The sequence below is a fragment of the Entelurus aequoreus genome, linkage group LG16 (assembly GCF_033978785.1).
Source record: "Entelurus aequoreus isolate RoL-2023_Sb linkage group LG16, RoL_Eaeq_v1.1, whole genome shotgun sequence".
Taxonomy (NCBI): domain Eukaryota; kingdom Metazoa; phylum Chordata; class Actinopteri; order Syngnathiformes; family Syngnathidae; genus Entelurus; species Entelurus aequoreus.
Window position 1 is genome coordinate 1,778,582 of NC_084746.1, and position 20,129 is coordinate 1,798,710.

Below are 20,129 nucleotides of genomic sequence, written 5' to 3' on the forward strand. Positions count from 1 at the left end.
ATCTTTGTTTTCTACCCGTCAACTGTCAGTTTAGCATCTTTGTTTTCTACCCGTCGACTGTCAGTTTAGCATCTTTGTTTTCTACCCGTCGACTGTCAGTTTAGCATCTTTGTTTTCTACCCGTCAACTGTCAGTTTAGCATCTTTGTTTTCTACCCGTCAACTGTCAGTTTAGCATCTTTGTTTTCTACCCGTCAACTGTCAGTTTAGCATCTTTGTTTTCTACCCGTCAACTGTCAGTTTAGCATCTTTGTTTTCTACCCGTCAACTGTCAGTTTAGCATCTTTGTTTTCTACCCGTCAACTGTCAGTTTAGCATCTTTGTTTTCTACCCGTCGACTGTCAGTTTAGCATCTTTGTTTTCTACCTGTCGACTGTCAGTTTAGCATCTTTGTTTTCTACCTGTCGACTGTCAGTTTAGCATCTTTGTTTTCTACCCGTCGACTGTCAGTTTAGCATCTTTGTTTTCTACCCGTCAACTGTCAGTTTAGCATCTTTGTTTTCTACCCGTCGACTGTCAGTTTAGCATCTTTGTTTTCTACCTGTCAACTGTCAGTTTAGCATCTTTGTTTTCTACCCGTCAAATGTCAGTTTAGCATCTTTGTTTTCTACCCGTCAACTGTCAGTTTAGCATCTTTGTTTTCTACCTGTCAACTGTCAGTTTAGCATCTTTGTTTTCTACCTGTCAACTGTCAATTTAGCATCTTTGTTTTCTACCTGTCAACGGTCAGTTTAGCATCTTTGTTTTCTACCTGTCAACTGTCAGTTTAGCATCTTTGTTTTCTACCCGTCAACTGTCAGTTTAGCATCTTTGTTTTCTACCCGTCAACTGTCAGTTTAGCATCTTTGTTTTCTACCCGTCAACTGTCAGTTTAGCATCTTTGTTTTCTACCGGTCAACTGTCAGTTTAGCATCTTTGTTTTCTACCGGTCAACTGTCAGTTTAGCATCTTTGTTTTCTACCCGTCAACTGTCAGTTTAGCATCTTTGTTTTCTACCCGTCAACTGTCAGTTTAGCATCTTTGTTTTCTACCCGTCAACTGTCAGTTTAGCATCTTTGTTTTCTACCCGTCAACTGTCAGTTTAGCATCTTTGTTTTCTACCCGTCGACTGTCAGTTTAGCATCTTTGTTTTCTACCCGTCGACTGTCAGTTTAGCATCTTTGTTTTCTACCCGTCCACTGTCAGTTTAGCATCTTTGTTTTCTACCCGTCAAATGTCAGTTTAGCATCTTTGTTTTCTACCCGTCAACTGTCAGTTTAGCATCTTTGTTTTCTACCTGTCAACTGTCAGTTTAGCATCTTTGTTTTCTACCTGTCAACTGTCAATTTAGCATCTTTGTTTTCTACCTGTCAACAGTCAGTTTAGCATCTTTGTTTTCTACCTGTCAACGGTCAGTTTAGCATCTTTGTTTTCTACCTGTCAACTGTCAGTTTAGCATCTTTGTTTTCTACCTGTCAACTGTCAGTTTAGCATCTTTGTTTTCTACCCGTCAACTGTCAGTTTAGCATCTTTGTTTTCTACCCGTCAACTGTCAGTTTAGCATCTTTGTTTTCTACCCGTCAACTGTCAGTTTAGCATCTTTGTTTTCTACCCGTCAACTGTCAGTTTAGCATCTTTGTTTTCTACCCGTCAACTGTCAGTTTAGCATCTTTGTTTTCTACCCGTCAACTGTCAGTTTAGCATCTTTGTTTTCTACCTGTCGACTGTCAGTTTAGCATCTTTGTTTTCTACCTGTCAACTGTTAGCATCTTTATTTTCTACACGTCAACTGTCAGTTTAGCATCTTTGTTTTCTACCTGTCAACTGTCAGTTTAGCATCTTTGTTTTCTACCCGTCAACTGTCAGTTTAGCATCTTTGTTTTCTAGTATATGATAGTATGTATGATAGTATATATCTGTATCATGAATCAATTTAAGTGGACCCCGACTTAAACAAGTTGAAAAACTTATTTGGGTGTTACCATTTAGTGGTCAATTGTACGGAATATGTACTTCACTGTGCAACCTACTAACAAAAGTCTCAATCAATCAATCAAAAGCAGTCAACTGTCAGTTTAGGCTGCTCGCCGGCTCCTCATCACCCCTTCAAGATGGCGGCCCAATTTCTCGCGTCACAGCAGCCAATGCTGCGTCTACTTCTAAGATAGTCTATGGTAGAAATTAGCTTGTTGTTAGATGCTAGCCGTGGTCTCCATGCTTCGGTTAATCTAAGGAACTCATTTAAAATGTCGGAGGAATCTTTAACCGTGACAGTTGCTTACGGTAACACTTTGGCGTTTTAATAATTTGGAATATATTCGATAGAAATGTTTATTTTATGCCTCAAAACAAATAACCGGCAATGTCTAGCTAGCTAGTTAGCATGTGAGCTATAGCCACAACAAGACTTCACACCAGAAGCTCCATTAAATTCTTCTAATGGCCACATTTTTATTTAGTTAAGGACCAGAAGGCAGGAAGCATCGTTGTAACGTTGATAGTACTATTCTATATATTTAGCAAATGGCCACTATATCCTCGAGTGTACAGGCGTTTTTTGTTGTTTTTTTTTAATACAAAATAAAACACTTTTTTTTGTTTTGTTTCAATGTGCAATATAGTTTGGTAATAATGACATTGCTTCTTTGCCCACAGGTTCCACGAAGCACAGCATCACTGTGACAAGTCAGGAAGATGGCAAGAGTCCAACTGTTCAAGACCTGTCAGACAGTCTCACTCAGGCTACTGGAGTCCCTGCAGCCTCACAGAAACTCATCTTCAAAGGTATTTCAAAGGTTCAATATGGCCTTTTATTAATATCTCCATATTTTTAGGCCATGTCACGATACACCATATATATCTGGGTATTTTGCCTTAGCCTTGAATGAACACTTGATGCATATAATCACAGCAGTATGATGATTCTATGTGTCTACATCAGGGGTCACCAACGCGGTGCCCGCGGTCACCAGGTAGCCCGTAAGGACCAGATGAGTAGCCCGCTGGCCTGTTCTAAAAATAGCTCAAATAGCAGCACTTACCAGTGAGCTGCCTCTATTTTTTAAATGTTATTTATTTACTAGCAAGCTGGTCTCGCTTTGCCCGACATTTTTAATTCTAAGAGAGACAAAACTCAAATAGAATTTGAAAATCCAAGAAAATATTTGAAAGACTTGGTCTTCACTTGTTTAAATAAATTAATTATTTTTTTTTACTTTGCTTCTTATAACTTTCAGAAAGACAATTTCTAGAGAAAAAATACAACCTTAAAAATGATTTTAGGATTTTTAAACACATATACCTTTTTACCTTTTAAATTCCTTCCTCTTCTTTCCTGACAATTTAAATCAATGTTCAAGTACATTTATTTTTTTTATTGTAAAGAATAATAAATAAATTTTTATTTAATTCTTCATTAGAGCTTCTGTTTTTTCGACGAAGAATATTCGAATTAGCTAGTTTTTCTCTTCTTTTTATCGGTTGAATTTTGAATTTTAAAGAGTCGAAATTGAAGATAAACTATGTTTCAAAATTTAATTGTAATTTTTTTCGTGTTTTCTCCTCTTTTAAACCGTTCAGTTAAGTGTAAATATCATTAATTATTAATAATAACATAGAGTTAAAGGTAAATTGAGCAAATTGGCTATTTCTGGCAATTTATTTAAGTGTGTATCAAACTGGTAGCCCTTCGCATTAATCAGTACCCAAGAAGTAGCTCTTGCTTTCAAAAAGGTTGGTGACCCCTGGTCTACATCATTGGTGTCAAACTCCGGCCCGCATTCACCGCTAATACTCATACTTGTCAACCCTCACGATTTTCAGTGCCCCTCTCAAAAATCTCCCAGGGCAACCATTCTCCCGAATTTCTCCCGATTTCCACCCGGACAACAATATTGGGGGCGTGCCTTAAAGGCACTGCCTTAAGCGTCCTCTACAACCTGTCGTCACGTCTGCTTTTCCTCCATACAAACAGCGCGCCGGCCCCTGTCACATGATGTATGCGGCTTCTACACACACACAAGCGAATGCAATGCATACTTGGTCAACAGCCTTACAGGTCACACTGAGGGTAGCCGCATAAACAACTTTAACACTGTTACAAATATGCGCCACACTGTGAACCCACACCAAACAAGAATGACAAAACACATTTCGGGAGAACATCCGCACCGTAACACAACAGAACAAATACTCAGAACCCCTTGCAGCACTAACTCTTCCGGCACGCTACAATATACACCCCTGCTACCACCAAACCCCGCCCACCTGAGCCCCGACATTAATGAACTAGCATCCAGGAAAAGATGTCAGGTATCTGGCTTGGGCACATCAGATTAGATCAGTGTGTTGCAAACTGAGCAGTAAAAAGTCCTGAATGGTTGGTTTATTCATTGTTATTTTATTTTCAAATTTATTAGCCTGTGGAAAAAGTTAATGTTGATATTTACCTCAGAAGGCTGCAAATAGAAAAGAGGCATTACATTTTTTATTTAAATTGTATTTACCGTATTTTCCGCACCATAAGCCGCACCTAAAAACCACAACTTTTCTCAAAAGCTGACAGTGCGGCTAATAACCCGGTGCGCCTTATATATGGATTAATATTAATATTTATTTTCATAAAGTTTAGGTCTCGCAACTACGGTAAACATCCGCCATCTTTTTTCCCCGTAGAAGAGGAAGCGCTTCTTCTTCTACTGTAAGCAACCGCCAAGGTGAGCACCCGCCCCCGTAGAAGAAGAAGCGCGCGGATATTACGTTTCATTTCATTTGTGTGTTTCTGTAAAGACCACAAAATGTCTCCTACTAAGAGACACGCGTACAAGGTTCCACTGACTTTTGATATTCCTGTGAACCGCACTGTGGATACAACGGGAACACGTACGGTGAATATTCGCACCACAGGGAATGAAAAGTCGTCCTACTGTGGTTCTAGCTTGCCATGCTAACGGCCAGACACTTCCACCCACGGTGATATTCAAAAGGAAGACCTTGCCAAAAGAGAACTTTCCAGCCGGCGTCATCATAAAAGCTAACTCGAAGGGATGGATGGATGAAGAAAAGATGAGCGAAGAGACCGGGTGACTTTTTTCACGCAGCTCCGTCCCTGTTGATCTATGACTGCATGCGCGTCCACTTCACAGATGGTGTCAAAAAACAAGTGAAGCACACCGAAGAAGAAGAATTCGAGGGATTTGTGGTTGAGTAATAACTTCAGAAAGTGAGCTTTAAATGTTTATTTTGTGTGTTGTGTGACATTAACGTATGAGCAACGTTGAGTTATTGATGTTGCTATTGCTCTGCACTATTTTGAGTGTTACTATTTTTGTGATTATACATTTGCACATTACATTTTGGGAGTGAACAGAGTTGTTAGAACGTTGGTTTGTAATATATTATTAAAGTTTGACTGACCTATCTGACTGTTTTTTTGACATTCCCTTTAGCGTAGCGTAGGTGCGGCTAATAACACGGGGCGGCTAATAGGTAAACAAAGTTTTGAAATATGCCATTCATTGAAGGTGCGGCTTACAACACGGGGCGGCTTATGGTGCGGAAAATACGGTAATATACCATTGATGTTTTTTCGTTTGTTTTTTGAAAGTTGATGTTGCACTATTAAGTTATATAAGCGTAGCTTGTTCCATATTCAGTGTTAAAGCAAAGCAGTGTAGCAAACTGAGCAATAATTAACGTTTTATTCATGCACTTTCTCTTGCTACTTCAAGGCTTGAATGTTTGATTCATTCATTATTTTATTTTCAAATGTATTATTAGCCTGTGGAAAAAGTTTATTTTGATATTTACCTCAGAAGGCTGCAAATAGAAAAGAGGCGTTCAATTTTTATTTACATTTTATTTGATATGCCATTGATATTTTTGAATTATTATTGTTATTAGAAACTGGATTTTGCATGTCACTATAAAGTTATATAAGCCTTGCTTGTTCAATATTCAATGCAAAACTTGTTTGGGTCCTTATTAAAAGGTTAATTAGTTCAACCTTGGCCCGCGGCTTTGTTCAGTTTTAAATTTTGGCCCACTCTGTATTTGAGTTTGACACCCCTGGGCTACATTAAAACATTCTTCTTCATACTGCATTAATATATGCTCATTTTAAACTTTAATGCAGAGAGGGAAATCACAACTAAAAGTATATTTATGAAACAGTTATTAAGCAGTGGCATAAACATTCATGTCATTTCCAAAACAGAAAGTGCAAGATTGTCAGACATTCTAAAACAAGCTATTGGTGCACTTTTGTGCATGATGTCACTAAGATGACATATCAAAACAACACTAAATTAAAGTGCACTTTTTGTACAGAACGCCACTACAATAGTTTAAAACAAATAAAGTGCACTTTTGTGCATGATGTCACACAAGATATTTCAATAAGTGTCAAATAAAAATGAGCTGCATAACAGGAAATCAAATAGTGTATGTCCTTCGCTATGTGGTAGGTTCCTGCGGACGTTATCTCCTTCTGTTGTTGAATATTTTTTTGCTTCGGCATTTTGGGGGTGTGGCACCGAACGGAGATGTTGACATGCGGAGTTTCAAGCACTCTTCATTCTCTAGCGGGTGACTTTTCAAATGATGCTACATATTAGCAGTAATGCTACTTTTTGTAGCAACGCTTTTGCCGCACACTTGACATATTACGGTTGTCTGTTCAACATCTTCCCGCTTGAAGCCAAACCACCGCCAGACGATGGACCCCCTGCTGTTTTTCTTGGGAATTAATTCTTCCTTCATTTGTTACTAGGATGGCACCTTCTTTCTCTCGTATTACCACTCGCACCACAGCTAACTTTACCCATTCCGCTACCTCTCTGCTCCGCGAGGGCTTATGACGTTGCACGCAACAACACTAAATTAAAGTGCACTTTTTGTAGTTTAAAACAAATAAAGTGCACTTTTGTGCATGATGTCACACCAGATATTTCAATAAGTGTCAAATAAAAATGAGCTGCATAATAGGAAATCAAATAGTGTATGTCCTTCGCTATGTGGTAGGTTCCTGCGGACGTTATCTCCTTCTGTTGTTGACTATTTTTTTCATACGGTGTTGATGTGGAAATGGTTGCTTGGGCATTTTGTGGGTGTGGCACCGAACGGAGATGTTGACATGCGGAGTTTCAAGCACTCTTCATTCTCTAGCGGATGACTTTTCAAATGATGCTACACATTAGCAGTAATGCTTCTTTTTGTAGCAACGCTTTTGCCGCATACTTGACATATTACGGTTGTCTGTTCAACATCTTCCCGCTTGAAGCCAAACCACCGCCAGACGATGGACCCCCTGCTGTTTGTCTTGGGAATTAATTCTTCCTTCATTTGTTACTAGGATGGCACCTTCTTTCTCTCGTATTACCACTCGCACCACAGCTAACTTTACCCATTCCGCTACCTCTCTGCTCCGCGAGGACTTATGACGTTGCACGCAACAACACTAAATTAAAGTGCACTTTTTGTACAGAACACCACTACAGTAGTTTAAAACAAATAAAGTGCACTTTTGTGCATGATGTCACACAAGATATTTCAATAAGTGTCAAATAAAAATGAGCTGCATAATAGGAAATCAAATAGTGTATGTCCTTCGCTATGTGGTAGGTTCCTGCGGACGTTATCTCCTTCTGTTGTTGACTATTTTTTTAATACGGTGTTGATGTGGAAATGGTTGCTTGGGCATTTTGTGGGTGTGGCACCGAACGGAGATGTTGACATGCGGAGTTTCAAGCACACTTCATTCTCTAGCGGATGACTTTTCAAATGATGCTACACATTAGCAGTAATGCTTCTTTTTGTAGCAACGCTTTTGCCGCATACTTGACATATTACGGTTGTCTGTTCAACATCTTCCCGCTTGAAGCCAAACCACCGCCAGACGATGGACCCCCTGCTATTTTTCTTGGGAATTAATTAGAGATGTCCGATAATATCAGCCTGCCGATATTATCGGCCGATATATGCGTTAAAATGTAATATCGGAAATTATCGGTATCGTTTTTTTTATTATCGGTATCGGTTGTTGTTTTTTTTTTGTTTTTGTTTTTTTTTATTAAATCAACATACAAAACACAAGATACACTTACAATTAGTGCACCAACCCAAAAAACCTCCCTCCCCCATTTACACTCATTCACACAAAAGGGTTGTTTCTTTCTGTTATTAATATTCTGCTTCCTACATTATATATCAATACAGTCTGCAAGGAATACAGTCCGTAAGCACACATGATTGTGCGTGCTGCTGGTCCACTAATAGTACTAACCTTTAACACTTAATTTTACTAATTTTCATTAATTACTAGTTTCTATGTAACTGTTTTTATATTGTTGTACTTTGTTTTTTATTCAAGAAAATGTTTTTAATTTATTTATCTTATTTTACTAATTTTAAAAAAAAGTACCTTATCTTCACCATACCTGGTTGTCCAAATTAGGCATAATAATGTGTTAATTCCACGACTGCATATATCGGTTGATATCGGTATCGGTTGATATCGGTATCGGTAATTAAAGAGTTGGACAATATCGGATATCGGCAAAAAGCCATTATCGGACATCCCTAGAATTAATTCTTCCTTCATTTGTTACCAGGATGGCACCTTCTTTCTCTCTTATTACCACTCGCACCACAGCTAACTTTACCCATTCCGCTACCTCTCTGCTCCGCGAGGGCGTATGACATTGCACGCGCGACAGTAAGTGATTTATGTAAGAAGGTGCGCTTGTTTTATGTCTCTGTGAGAAGGAGACAAGAAAGAGTGAGGAGAGTCTGTAGTGTAATGCCCGCAGCTAAAAGCAACTGCGTGAGGACGTATACTCCAATATCACCATATAGTCATTTTCTATATCCGCGATATAACCAGTATATTCCATATATCCCCCAGCCCTAGTTCAATGGATTTATTGTGAATTGTCGCGGTGTTCCTTCTTTTAGGGAAGTCGCTCAAGGACATGGAGCAGACTTTGTCCGGCTACGGAGTCAAAAGCGGTTGCAAACTCATGATGATCGGAAAGAGGGTGAGGCATTTAAAAAGTGCAGTTTGTGCTCGATCACCATGCACTGACGACAATCTCCAAAACAGAACAGTCCCGAGGAGGAAGCCGAGCTGAAGAAGCTGAAAGACATCGAGAAGTCTGTGGAGCACACTGCTAAAAAGCTAGAAAAGGTGGACGGGGAGTTGACTGGACTCAAGAATGTAAACACGGTTCTTACGCTGCGTTTCCCTGCGTCGCATCGTGACTTTATAAGTCTGTGTGCTTGTTTCGCCGTCAGGGCTTCCTGGCCAAAGACCTGCAGGTGGAGGCGCTTGGGAAGCTGGACCACCGGGTGAAAATAGCAGCCGAGCAGTTCATGAAGATTCTAGAGCAGTTAGATGCCCTGGTAAGACTTTTCCATCCATGAGATACACACTATAATATACACTGTGACAGTACAAAGTTTGTTTTAAAATACATTTTTCCCATTAAAATAATAGAAATGAATCCGTTCCAGAGTTAAACTGTCACCATTGTAGATCTTTACTTAACTGTGTAAAATTCAGTAACTTATGTTAACATACAATGTAAAAGTAAGTTAATATTAAGATATAAAACAATAACATGATCAAATCTTGCCTTAAAATGTGCAGTTTTGTTCCATTTCTAAGTGTAAAAAGAAATATACTTGCCAACCTTGAGACCTCCGATACCGGGAGGTGGGGGCGTGGTTGGGGGCGTGGTTAAGAGGGGAATATATTTAAGCTAGAATTCACCAACTCAAGTACTTCATATATATATATATATATATATATATATATATATATATATATATATATATATATATATATATATATATATATATATATATATATATGGGGACGGCGTGGCGAAGTTGGTAGAGTGGCCGTGCCAGCAATCGGAGGGTTGCTGGTTACTGGGGTTCAATCCCCACCTTCTACCATCCTAGTCACGTCCGTTGTGTCCTTGGGCAAGACACTTCACCCTTGCTCCTGATGGCTGCTGGTTAGCGCCTTGCATGGCAGCTCCCGCCGTGTGTGAATGGGTGAATGTGGAAATACTGTCAAAGCACTTTGAGTACCTTGAAGGTAGAAAAGCGCTATACAAGTATAACCCATTTATCATTTATTTATATATATATATATTTATATATATATATATATATATATATATATATATATATATATATATATATATATATATATATATATATATATATATATATATATATATATATTGTTGCGTTGACCAGCATTCCTCCAATGGGGAATTCAAATTGCTAGTCTCTCCCAGATTCTTTTCATGGCAATAAGCTGATGTTTATATTCAATCAACAGGCAGTAGTTGGTATTTTGTGGTTTATTCTCCAAGCTCAGAGGACAAAACGTGAGACCAATCTAGCACACCAGCGTTCCCTGACCCGGTCTAGCTCGGTCTTCTCTCCCCCTCCTGTCCCCCCAAGCTCAGCACTGCCCTGTGCTCCTTATCTTAGGAATGTTATGGCAGTCTCAACAGCGCTCTGCCTCTCTACTCAAGGACACTCGAATCCAAGCACTTTGTACCACACGAGACATTAGCTGATGTAAATATGACTATAGGAGTTTTAGAAAGAAGTAACACTTAAATATGGATATGATTCTGATCTGCTTCCCACATACATATAACATATATATATATATATATATATATATATATATATATATATATATATATGTATATATATATATATATATATATATATGTATATATATATATATATATGTATATATATATATATATATATGTATATATATATATATATATATATATATATATATATATATATATATATATATATATATATATATATATATGTATATATATATATATATATATATGTATGTATATATATATGTATATATATATATATATATATATGTATGTATATATATATGTATATATATATATATATATATATGTATGTATATATATATATATATATATATATATATATATATATATGTATGTATATATGTATGTATATGTATGAAATACTTGACTTTCAGTGTATTTTAGCTATATATATATATATATATTTATTTTATTATACATATAAATAAAAGAAATACTTGAATTACAGTGCTCTGAAGGCTATCCAGTAGATGGCAGTATTGTCCTGTTTAAGAGTGTCACAACATTGCTGTTTACGGCAGAAGAACTGCTTTACGGTAGACTAAACGTGACTGCTGTTGTTGTGTGTTGTTACCGCGCTGGGAGGACGTTAATGAAACTTCCTAACAATAAACCCACATAAGAAACCAAGAACTCGCCCTCGATCATTCTACAGTTATGACGTGATTGGGCAGGCAAGCTGTTTATATTGTGGGAAAGCGGACGTGAGAACAGGCTGTCCCCACTCAAGTCCGCATTGAGGTGGAGGGGGCGTGGCCTCCAGCTCCGGCTGAATACCGGGAGTTTGTCGGGAGAAAATTTCTGCCGGGAGGTTATCGGGAGAGGCGCTGAATACCGGGAGTCTCCCGCTAAAAACGGGAGGGTTGGCAAGTATGCCTCTAATGAACCAAGTGACAATGCAAATGGTGTTCCTGCTTTGAATGTATCCGCTTAAAGCTGAAATATGCTCCTGCATCACGTAGCTTGCGTCTCCTCAGATGGCGTCTTGATTTTTTCATACCTCTTCTGTGGGGGCTGATGTGTGAATTGCAATTTTTTTCCAGAACACTGAGGGGTAGCGTTTCCTGAAGGAGCAACCACAGCCGTTGTGGACTCAATATTTACCTTATTGTGTATTAATGAGCAACGACCACCACAACATTTCATTTGTTGTTGGTGATGGAAGTAATTACTTTTAATGTACATTTTGCTGATAAACCAAAGAAAAATACACTGAATGAGTGGCAGCAGAGGATGGGGATATTTGTAACACTGTTGGGTAGGAGTGTAACGGTACACAAACATTTCGGTTCGGTACGTACCTCGGTTTAGAGGTCACGGTTCGGTTCATTTTCGGTACAGTAAGAAAACAACAAAATATAATTTTTTGGGTTATTTATTTACCAAATTTGCAAAATCTTCCACCAAAAATATTTTTCTTAGAGGAATATTTGATGTGAAGTAATGGGAACCTTGGATAGGTCAATAATTCATAATAACATTGATTTTGATTCAATATTATGTTTTGAGCAATGACAGTTTGAAAGAAAAAAAAAAACAGCTTTGTTTTATTAGTCAACATTGCAACTTTTTCTAAATTACATTTAACCTTTAAGCTTTTTTTATTTCACTTTTGTTATGTTTTTGTTTATTTGAATAGTATTTTTAGAATGTGCCGTGGGCCTTTAAAACATTAGCTGTGGGCCGCAAATGGCCTCCGGGGCACACTTTTGACACCCCTGCTATAGATAATAACAAATTAACTGTGATAAATCTATGGATAAAAAGCAGAGCCTGGCGACGCATGCGCGTTTATCATAACTCTCTCTCTCTCTGTCTCTGCCCCTCCCTCACCAATGCTGCTACACATCCAATTTTTTTGTTTTTAACCCCTTCTTAACCCTGAACGTACATTGAAAATACACGCAACCTTAACTCAAAATGCCGGACATTTGAGGCATTTAAGAAACTCCGCCCTGACAGCTCCGCAAAAGAGGACATTTTCAGCGAAAAGAGGACGTATGGTCAGTCTATCGTAGCCCGCTAGCTGTTAGCTTACCATGAATTGATTTACGTGGACCCCGACTTAAACAAGTTTAAAAACTTATTGGGGTGTTACCATTTAGTGGTCAATTATACGGAATATGTACTGTACTGTGCAATCTACTAATAAAAGCTTCAATCAATCAATCAAAGCATGCAGTGTGTTGTGCCTCGGTGTGCATTGTTTACACAACGTGCGTTACGCTACTTGATATGTCCGTGTGGAAACTCGTTCGGTACACCTCCGAACCGAACCGGAACCCCCGTACTGAAACGGTTCAATACAAATACACGTACCGTTACACCCCTACTGTTGGGACAGCAGTAAGCTTTGTTGTTTTAAATAAACAAAGCTGTAAACTTTTAAAGAAAGTCATAAGACAACAGTTCCCAATCCAAAAGGTGTGCTTATTTGATGTATTTTTGTTTGTGCATCACATCGCAAGCTGTCTTTATTGTCAACAGAGCATCCCGGAAAACTTCAATGACTGCAAAATGAAGAAAAAAGGCCTCGTAAAGACAGTGCAGGTTAGTTTTCTTTGTCTTTTTATTGTGCCAAGCCCCAACAACAATATGACAAAATGCTGTTTTCAGGACTTCCTGGCGCAGTGTGACAAGATAGAGGCTTGCATATCAGACCACCTGACAAAGATCCAGTCCAAAAATCTGGCAGTGGTGGATTAAAAAAGGTGTCTAGAAGTGTTGCTCTGTGAGTAACTGTTGTGTACAGAAAGGTTGTCCTCTATTTATTGTTAGTGACATGACAGCCTGCTACAGACCTGCTAACTTGGAACACATTTTCACCATTTGGTTGCATTATGCCAGTTTCAGATCCAACTTCAGCCACAGCAATTTGTCCATTGGTGGAATGAAAAGCTTTCAACCAATCAGAGCGCTGCAATTTAACCACCTAGTTTGTTGTGTCATTAACCGCATTTCTTCAACGTTGGCAGGTCTGCTACTGTATGTTTAGACTTTTGGGACTTTGTAGATTTCGTCACCTGATACATAATGCGGCTCTGACGGGACTGGAACCGACAACCTCACTTTAGTGTAGTTATCTAGTAGCCCTTGTGCCACAGAGCCAGTAAATGAATGAGGAACATGATCTTGTCCACACATGTATGTGGATATTTTATTAAAAACAATGACAGCAGCAGCTTCCTTTTTTATTCATATTATCTTCAGAACATGTCATTTGCAACTAAAAAATATTACGAGAGCAAGGCAAAATTCAGTCACATTTAATTAATCCATGTATTCAAGTTTAACAGTTCCTTAGTGATGTGCAAATGAGCTCCAAGAAGAAGAGGAGGAGGAGCAGTGGAAGCTAAGTAACATTTAACCTTCCAGTCAGCTACAAAACATGAGACAAAGACCATGGAGGAGCGCCACTAATCGTCCTTGTCCTTGGCACCATGCTTTAGGATACGTGTGAACGCCACGTAGTTAAAGTTGCCTTTTTTGTCGATGGGGGCCTCACGGAAGAGCTCGTCCACTTCCTCGTCTGAGAACCTGTCACCCATGGTCGTGAGAAGCTCGCGGAGGAACTCCTCCTGGATCAGGCCTGCGGATCGAGGACAGACCTGCAGGTTAGGCTCGGTTAAGTACAATAAGTTATTTATACTATATTTAAATGATATTTGTTCAGTGTCTAATAAATTGAAATGTATTATGTTTGCAGATGATACAAATGTATATTGTTCAGGAGAAGACTTGAAGGAAGTGTTGAGGATAATAGAGGTTGAGTTGATTCAGCTAAAAAAATGGTTTGATATTAATAAGTTATCATTAAATGATAAGAAAACTAAGTTTATGGTGTTTAGTGGTGCAAGGACAAATTGTGAAGCAACATTAAATCAAGTGGAAATTGATAAGAGTATATCAAACTAAATTCTTGGGAATAATAATTGATCATAAATTATGTTGGAAACCGCATATTGAATATATAAAGGGAAAAATATCCAAATCCATTGCTATTCTGTATAAAGTAAAACACATGCTGAATAAGAAATGTCTGCATATGTTATATTATTCTTTTATTTTTCCATATTTAACATATTGTGTTGAAGTTTGGGGAAATGTTTATAAAACAAGGTAGACCCCATTATTTATAAGTTCTAATGTGTTAAAATTTTCAGATATTGTGTTTTTAAAAACAATGGAAATTATGTTTGGAGTAAAGAACAACAGCCTTCCAGCTTGTATTCTTAGGTTGTTTCAATTAAGAGGAGAAAACTATAATTTACGGGGGATATTGATTTTTGAAATAGGTAAAGCAAGAAGGAATATAAAATACAGATGTATTTCAGTTTTAGGAGTTAAATGGTGGAACAAGCCCAGTGATGAGCTGAAGACATGGACTTCTTTGTTAAGGTTTAAGAAAACATTGAAAGGTGAAATAATTGAAAATTATAAAATATAGCAACGATTACTTTCATCCCATTGATTTTTTTTTTCTTTTTAACGTTGATGTTCCAGGTAATCTTATTTTCAGTGAAGGTATAGGATAGGCAAATATAAGCCTTGGCTTCAGCCTATTCCTTTTTCAGTCATGCTTTTTCTTTTCTTTTCTTTTTGTGTGTAAATGTGTATGATAGTTATATATGTATAATTTGTACTCTTAAACTGGTCACACAAAATGGTTGATGGTTGATTTTATGACCGAAATAAACTTCATTCATTCATTCATAAGCAATTAATGTATATCAGCATCCTATCATTTCAAACAGGTTAATTCCCAAACAAAATTAAAATAGCTAAAGTTGCACCAATGTATAAGACTGGAGATAAACACCAATTTACTATCACAATTTTCTAAAATCATTGAAAAACTGTTCAATAACAGATCAGAGTTTCACAAACAAAAATGGAATACTCACTGAGAACCAATATGGATACAGAGCTAATGTTTCAACTTGGATGGCTTACATTGAAATGACCAATGCAATAGATAGTAAAAAATGTGCAGCAGCAGTGTTTATGGGTCTAACTAAAGCATTTGACACAATCACAATATTTTAATCAAAAAACTAGAAACGTATGGAATCAGAGGGTTGGTCTTAAACTGGATTAGAAGTTACTTAACCAACAGGAAACAATACGTGAAGCTAGGCGAACACACATCTACAACGCTTAATATATCCTGTGGTGTACCTCAGGGATCAAAATTGTTCAAACTCTATATAAATGACATTTGTAAAGTTACAAAAGATTTAAAGTTAGTATTATTCGCGGATGATACAACAGCGTTTTGTTCAGGAGAGAACACACAGAAGATAATTCAAATAATAACAGTAGAAATTAACAAATTAAAAAGATGGTTTGACAAAAACAGACTATCCTTAAATCTCAGTAAAACTAAAATAATGCTATTTGGTAACAGTAGAAGAGAAAGTCAAACACAAATACAAATAGACGGAATAGAAATTGAAAGAGTAAATGAAACCAAATGTCTAGGTATAATGATTGATGATAAATTGAACTGGAAATCTCATGTAAAAAAATATACAACAAAGTAGCAAGAAGCACGTCAATAATGAATAAAGCAAAACATGTTCTAGAGCAAAAATCACTTCATATTCTCTACTGCTCACTAGTGTTACATATCTGACTTATTGTGTAGAAATATACACTTCACTCATTAGCGGTGTTACAAAAAAGATGAGTTATAATACATAATGTTGGATATAGAGAACATTCAAACCCTTTATTGAATCAAAAATACTAAAATTCCACCACATAGTGAATTTGCAAACAGCTAAAATTATACACAAAGCAAACTACAATCTGCTAGCTAAGAATATACAACAATTCTTCTCAAAAAAAGAGGAGAAATATAATCTTAGAGAAAAATGTCATTTAAAACATTTGTACGCACGTACAACACTTAAGACCTTCAGTATATCAGTATGTGGAATTAAATGATGGAATGGATTAAGCAAAGCAATCAATGTACTAATATGATCCACTTCAAGAAACTCTTCAAACTTAAAGTGTTTACAAAGTACAAAGAACCAAGAACCAAGATAAACATTCTCAATTTATTTCATCCATCCATTCTTTCTCAAAATAATCTTACTTATCTCACCATATGAAATATAACTTACTTCACTAATTATTATTTATTTTTATTGTGATTACTTATGGAGTATATTGTGAATACATTGAGAACAGGACATTAACAAAATTTTTAGCAACTGCTATGTAAAGGAAAAGGGCTGGGATTAAATAAGCTCTGCTTCTTCCTACTCCTTTTCCAACATATTGAAAAGAGAAACTGCAAATTGTGATGCGCCATGTTTTAGGCATGCATGTGTCATGTTGTATGCATGCATGTGTCATGTTGTATGCATGCATGCGCCATGTTGTATGCATGCATGCGCCATGTTGTATGCATGCATGCGCCATGTTGTATGCATGCATGTGTCATGTTGTATGCATGCATGTGTCATGTTGTATGCATGCATGTGTCATCTTGTATGCATGCATGCGTCATCTTGTATGCATGCATGCGTCATGTTGTATGCATGCATGCGTCATGTTGTATGCATGCATGCGTCATGTTGTATGCACGCATGCGTCATGTTGTATGCACGCATGCGTCATGTTGTATGCACGCATGCGTCATGTTGTATGCACGCATGCGTCATGTTGTATGCACGCATGTGTCATGTTGTATGCACGCATGTGTCATGTTGTATGCACGCATGTGTCATGTTGTATGCACGCATGTGTCATGTTGTATGCATGCATGTGTCATGTTGTATGCATGCATGTGTCATGTTGTATGCATGCATGCGTCATGTTGTATGCATGCATGTGTCATGTTGTATGCACGCATGCGTCATGTTGTATGCATGCATGTGTCATGTTGTATGCTTGCATGTTCCAAATAAACAAACTCAAAGTAGTGTTTGTGTAAAGTTGCACACACACGTCGGTCACCCTTCTGTGTGTTGTTGACTCACCTGTTCCCTCTTCATCAAAGCATGCAAAGGCGTTGCGGATCACGTCCTCTGGGTCGGTGCCATTCAGCTTCTCGCCGAACATGGTCAAGAACATGGTGAAGTTGATTGGACCTGGGGCTTCGTTCATCATTGCCTCCAGGTAATCTTCCATGGGGTTTTTACCTGGGGGGGGGGGAATCAAACGTCACAGGCTGTAAGAGCAAATAAAATAAAATAAATATATATATTTTCTAAAATCCCCTGACGAGCAGGGAAACCTGCGAAACAGGCTTGTAGGGATGAAATAGCCCAGTGTTTTCCAACCTCTGTTGGATATGACTTTAAAGCATAACCAAGCATGCATCACTATAGCTCTTGTCTCAAAGTAGGTGTACTGTCACCACCTGTCACATCACACCCTGACTTATTTGGACTTTTTTGCTGTTTTCCTGTGTGTAGTGTTTTACTTCTTGTCTTGCACTCCTATTTTGGTGGCTTTTTCTCTTTTTTTTGGTATTTTCCTGTAGCAGTTTCATGTCTTCCTTGACCGCTATTCCCCACACCTGTTTTGTTTTAGCAATCAAGAATATTTCAGTTGTTGGACATTGTTGATTGTCATGTCATGTTCGGATGTACTTTGTGGACGCCGTCTTTGCTCCACAGTAAGTCTTTGCTGTCGTCCAGCATTCTGTTTTTGTTTACTTTGTAGCCAGTTCAGTTTTAGTTTGGTTCTGCATAGCCTTCCCTAAGCTTCAATGCCTTTTCTTAGGTGCACTCACCTTTTGTTTATTTTTGGTTTAAGCATTAGACACCTTTTTACCTGCACACTGCCTCCCGCTGTTTCCGACATCTACAAAGCAATTAGCTACTGGCTGCCACCTACTGATATGGAAGAGTATTACACGGTTACTCTGCCGTGCTCTAGACAGCACCGACACTCAACAACAACACATACTTTGCAGACTATAATTACTGGTTTGCAAAAAATATTTTAAACCCAAATAGGTGAAATTAGATCATCTCCCACGGCACACCAGACCGCACAGTGGTTGAAAAACACTGAAATAGCCTCTGTGTTTTTTCCTGACCTAACATATATTCCGCTCTACCCCGATATTGAGCACTGTATAACGGATACACCACAGAAACCTTGACTACCGTATTTTTCGGACTATAAGTCGCAGTTTATTTCCATAGTTTGGCCGGGGGTGCGACTTATACTCAGGAGCGACTTATGTGTGAAATGATTAACACATTAGCGTAAAATATCAAATAATATTATTGATGTCATTGACGTAAGAGACTAGACGTATAAGATTTCATGGGATTTAGCGATTAGGAGTGACAGATTGTTTGGTAAACGTATAGCATGTTCTATATGTTAGTTATTTGAATGACTCTTACCATAATATGTTACGTTAACATACCAGTTGGTTATTTATGCCTCATATAACGTACACTTATTCAGCCTGTTGTTCACTATTCTTTAGACATTTTAAATTGCCTTTCAAATGTCTATTCTTGCTGTTGGCTTTTATCAAATACATTTCCCCAAAAAATGCAACTTATACTCCAGTGCGACTTATATATGTTTTTTTCCTTCTTTATTATGCATTTTCAGCCGGTGCGACTTATACTCCGGAGCGACTTATAGTCCGAAAAATACGGTATATATAAATATATATATTTTTTAATGATTTACCTAATGACGCCAGCATGTCATGAAGGTCTTCCTTGTCGATGAAACCGTCCCGATTCTGGTCGATCATGTTAAAAGCCTCCTTGAACTCCTGGATTTGAGACTGGTCGAACATGGCGAACACATTGGAGGTAGCGCGTTGGGGACGCTTCTTGGTGTTCTTCCCCTTGGCCCGTTTGCTGGACATGTTGGCAGCTGGTAGGTCTTCTCCTCCTGGGAAATACAAGACTTTTCACACAAACTCAACAATCCTGACATGTAGCCTCGATGGTTTGACTTTTGCATAGAAACACACTTCAGAGTCATTTGTGATGAGATGGCGACTTGTCCAGGGTTTACCCCGCCTTCCGCCCGTGTGCAGCTGGGATAGGCTCCAGCACCCGCCCGCCCCGCGAACCCGAAAGGGACAAGCGGTAGAAAACAGGCGGTAGAAAATGGATGGATGCCTTTTAAATACAACCTAAATAGTTTTCAATACATCCGATTGCTAAAGTATCATTATTGTTTTTTAAACTAAACATGTATCGCTTCTACGCGTTAGCTAGCGTAATGCTGGCTAGCTTAAGCAGCGATTAGGCTAGCAGACGTCTAGCATGAACTACCGCTGACTCACCGGCCTCACTCTTATTTTAACCAAATGTGATGTCAACGCCACGATAAATAGTTGCCCAAAAAAAATAAAAAATACCTTGAAATGTCCGCCAAAAAAGAGCAGCAGCACAGCTAGCGATGATGATGAGACGTGTGTGTGCCGAAATGGACCAATCATTAATGACGCCGGAAGTACCCACCAGTC

General features: G+C 38.1%; 2 protein-coding genes across 4 annotated transcripts; one reads left to right on the forward strand and one right to left on the reverse strand.

The window, feature by feature from the left end:
• Positions 1-2,097: 2,097 nt before the first annotated feature.
• On the forward strand, positions 2,098-13,841 carry bag1 (BCL2 associated athanogene 1). 2 transcript variants are annotated; one of them, XM_062023753.1, is made up of 7 exons: positions 2,098-2,261; positions 2,634-2,762; positions 8,931-9,013; positions 9,079-9,162; positions 9,270-9,377; positions 13,151-13,213; positions 13,280-13,841. In XM_062023753.1, the coding sequence occupies exons 1-7, from the start codon at positions 2,150-2,152 to the stop codon at positions 13,367-13,369; spliced, it is 669 nt and encodes a 222-aa protein (XP_061879737.1). In that variant the 5' UTR covers positions 2,098-2,149; the 3' UTR covers positions 13,370-13,841. The 2 variants fall into 2 exon arrangements, with proteins under 2 accessions (XP_061879737.1, XP_061879736.1); XM_062023752.1 differs by having other exon boundaries at positions 2,101-2,261; positions 9,079-9,192.
• Positions 13,839-20,129, reverse strand: myl12.2 (myosin, light chain 12, genome duplicate 2). 2 transcript variants are annotated; one of them, XM_062023755.1, is made up of 4 exons: positions 20,022-20,129; positions 19,337-19,546; positions 17,656-17,817; positions 13,839-14,252 (listed from the first exon to the last, which is right to left on the reverse strand). In XM_062023755.1, the coding sequence occupies exons 2-4, from the start codon at positions 19,518-19,520 to the stop codon at positions 14,080-14,082; spliced, it is 519 nt and encodes a 172-aa protein (XP_061879739.1). In that variant the 5' UTR covers positions 19,521-19,546; positions 20,022-20,129; the 3' UTR covers positions 13,839-14,079. The 2 variants fall into 2 exon arrangements, with proteins under 2 accessions (XP_061879739.1, XP_061879738.1); XM_062023754.1 differs by lacking the exon at positions 20,022-20,129 and adding an exon at positions 19,629-19,791.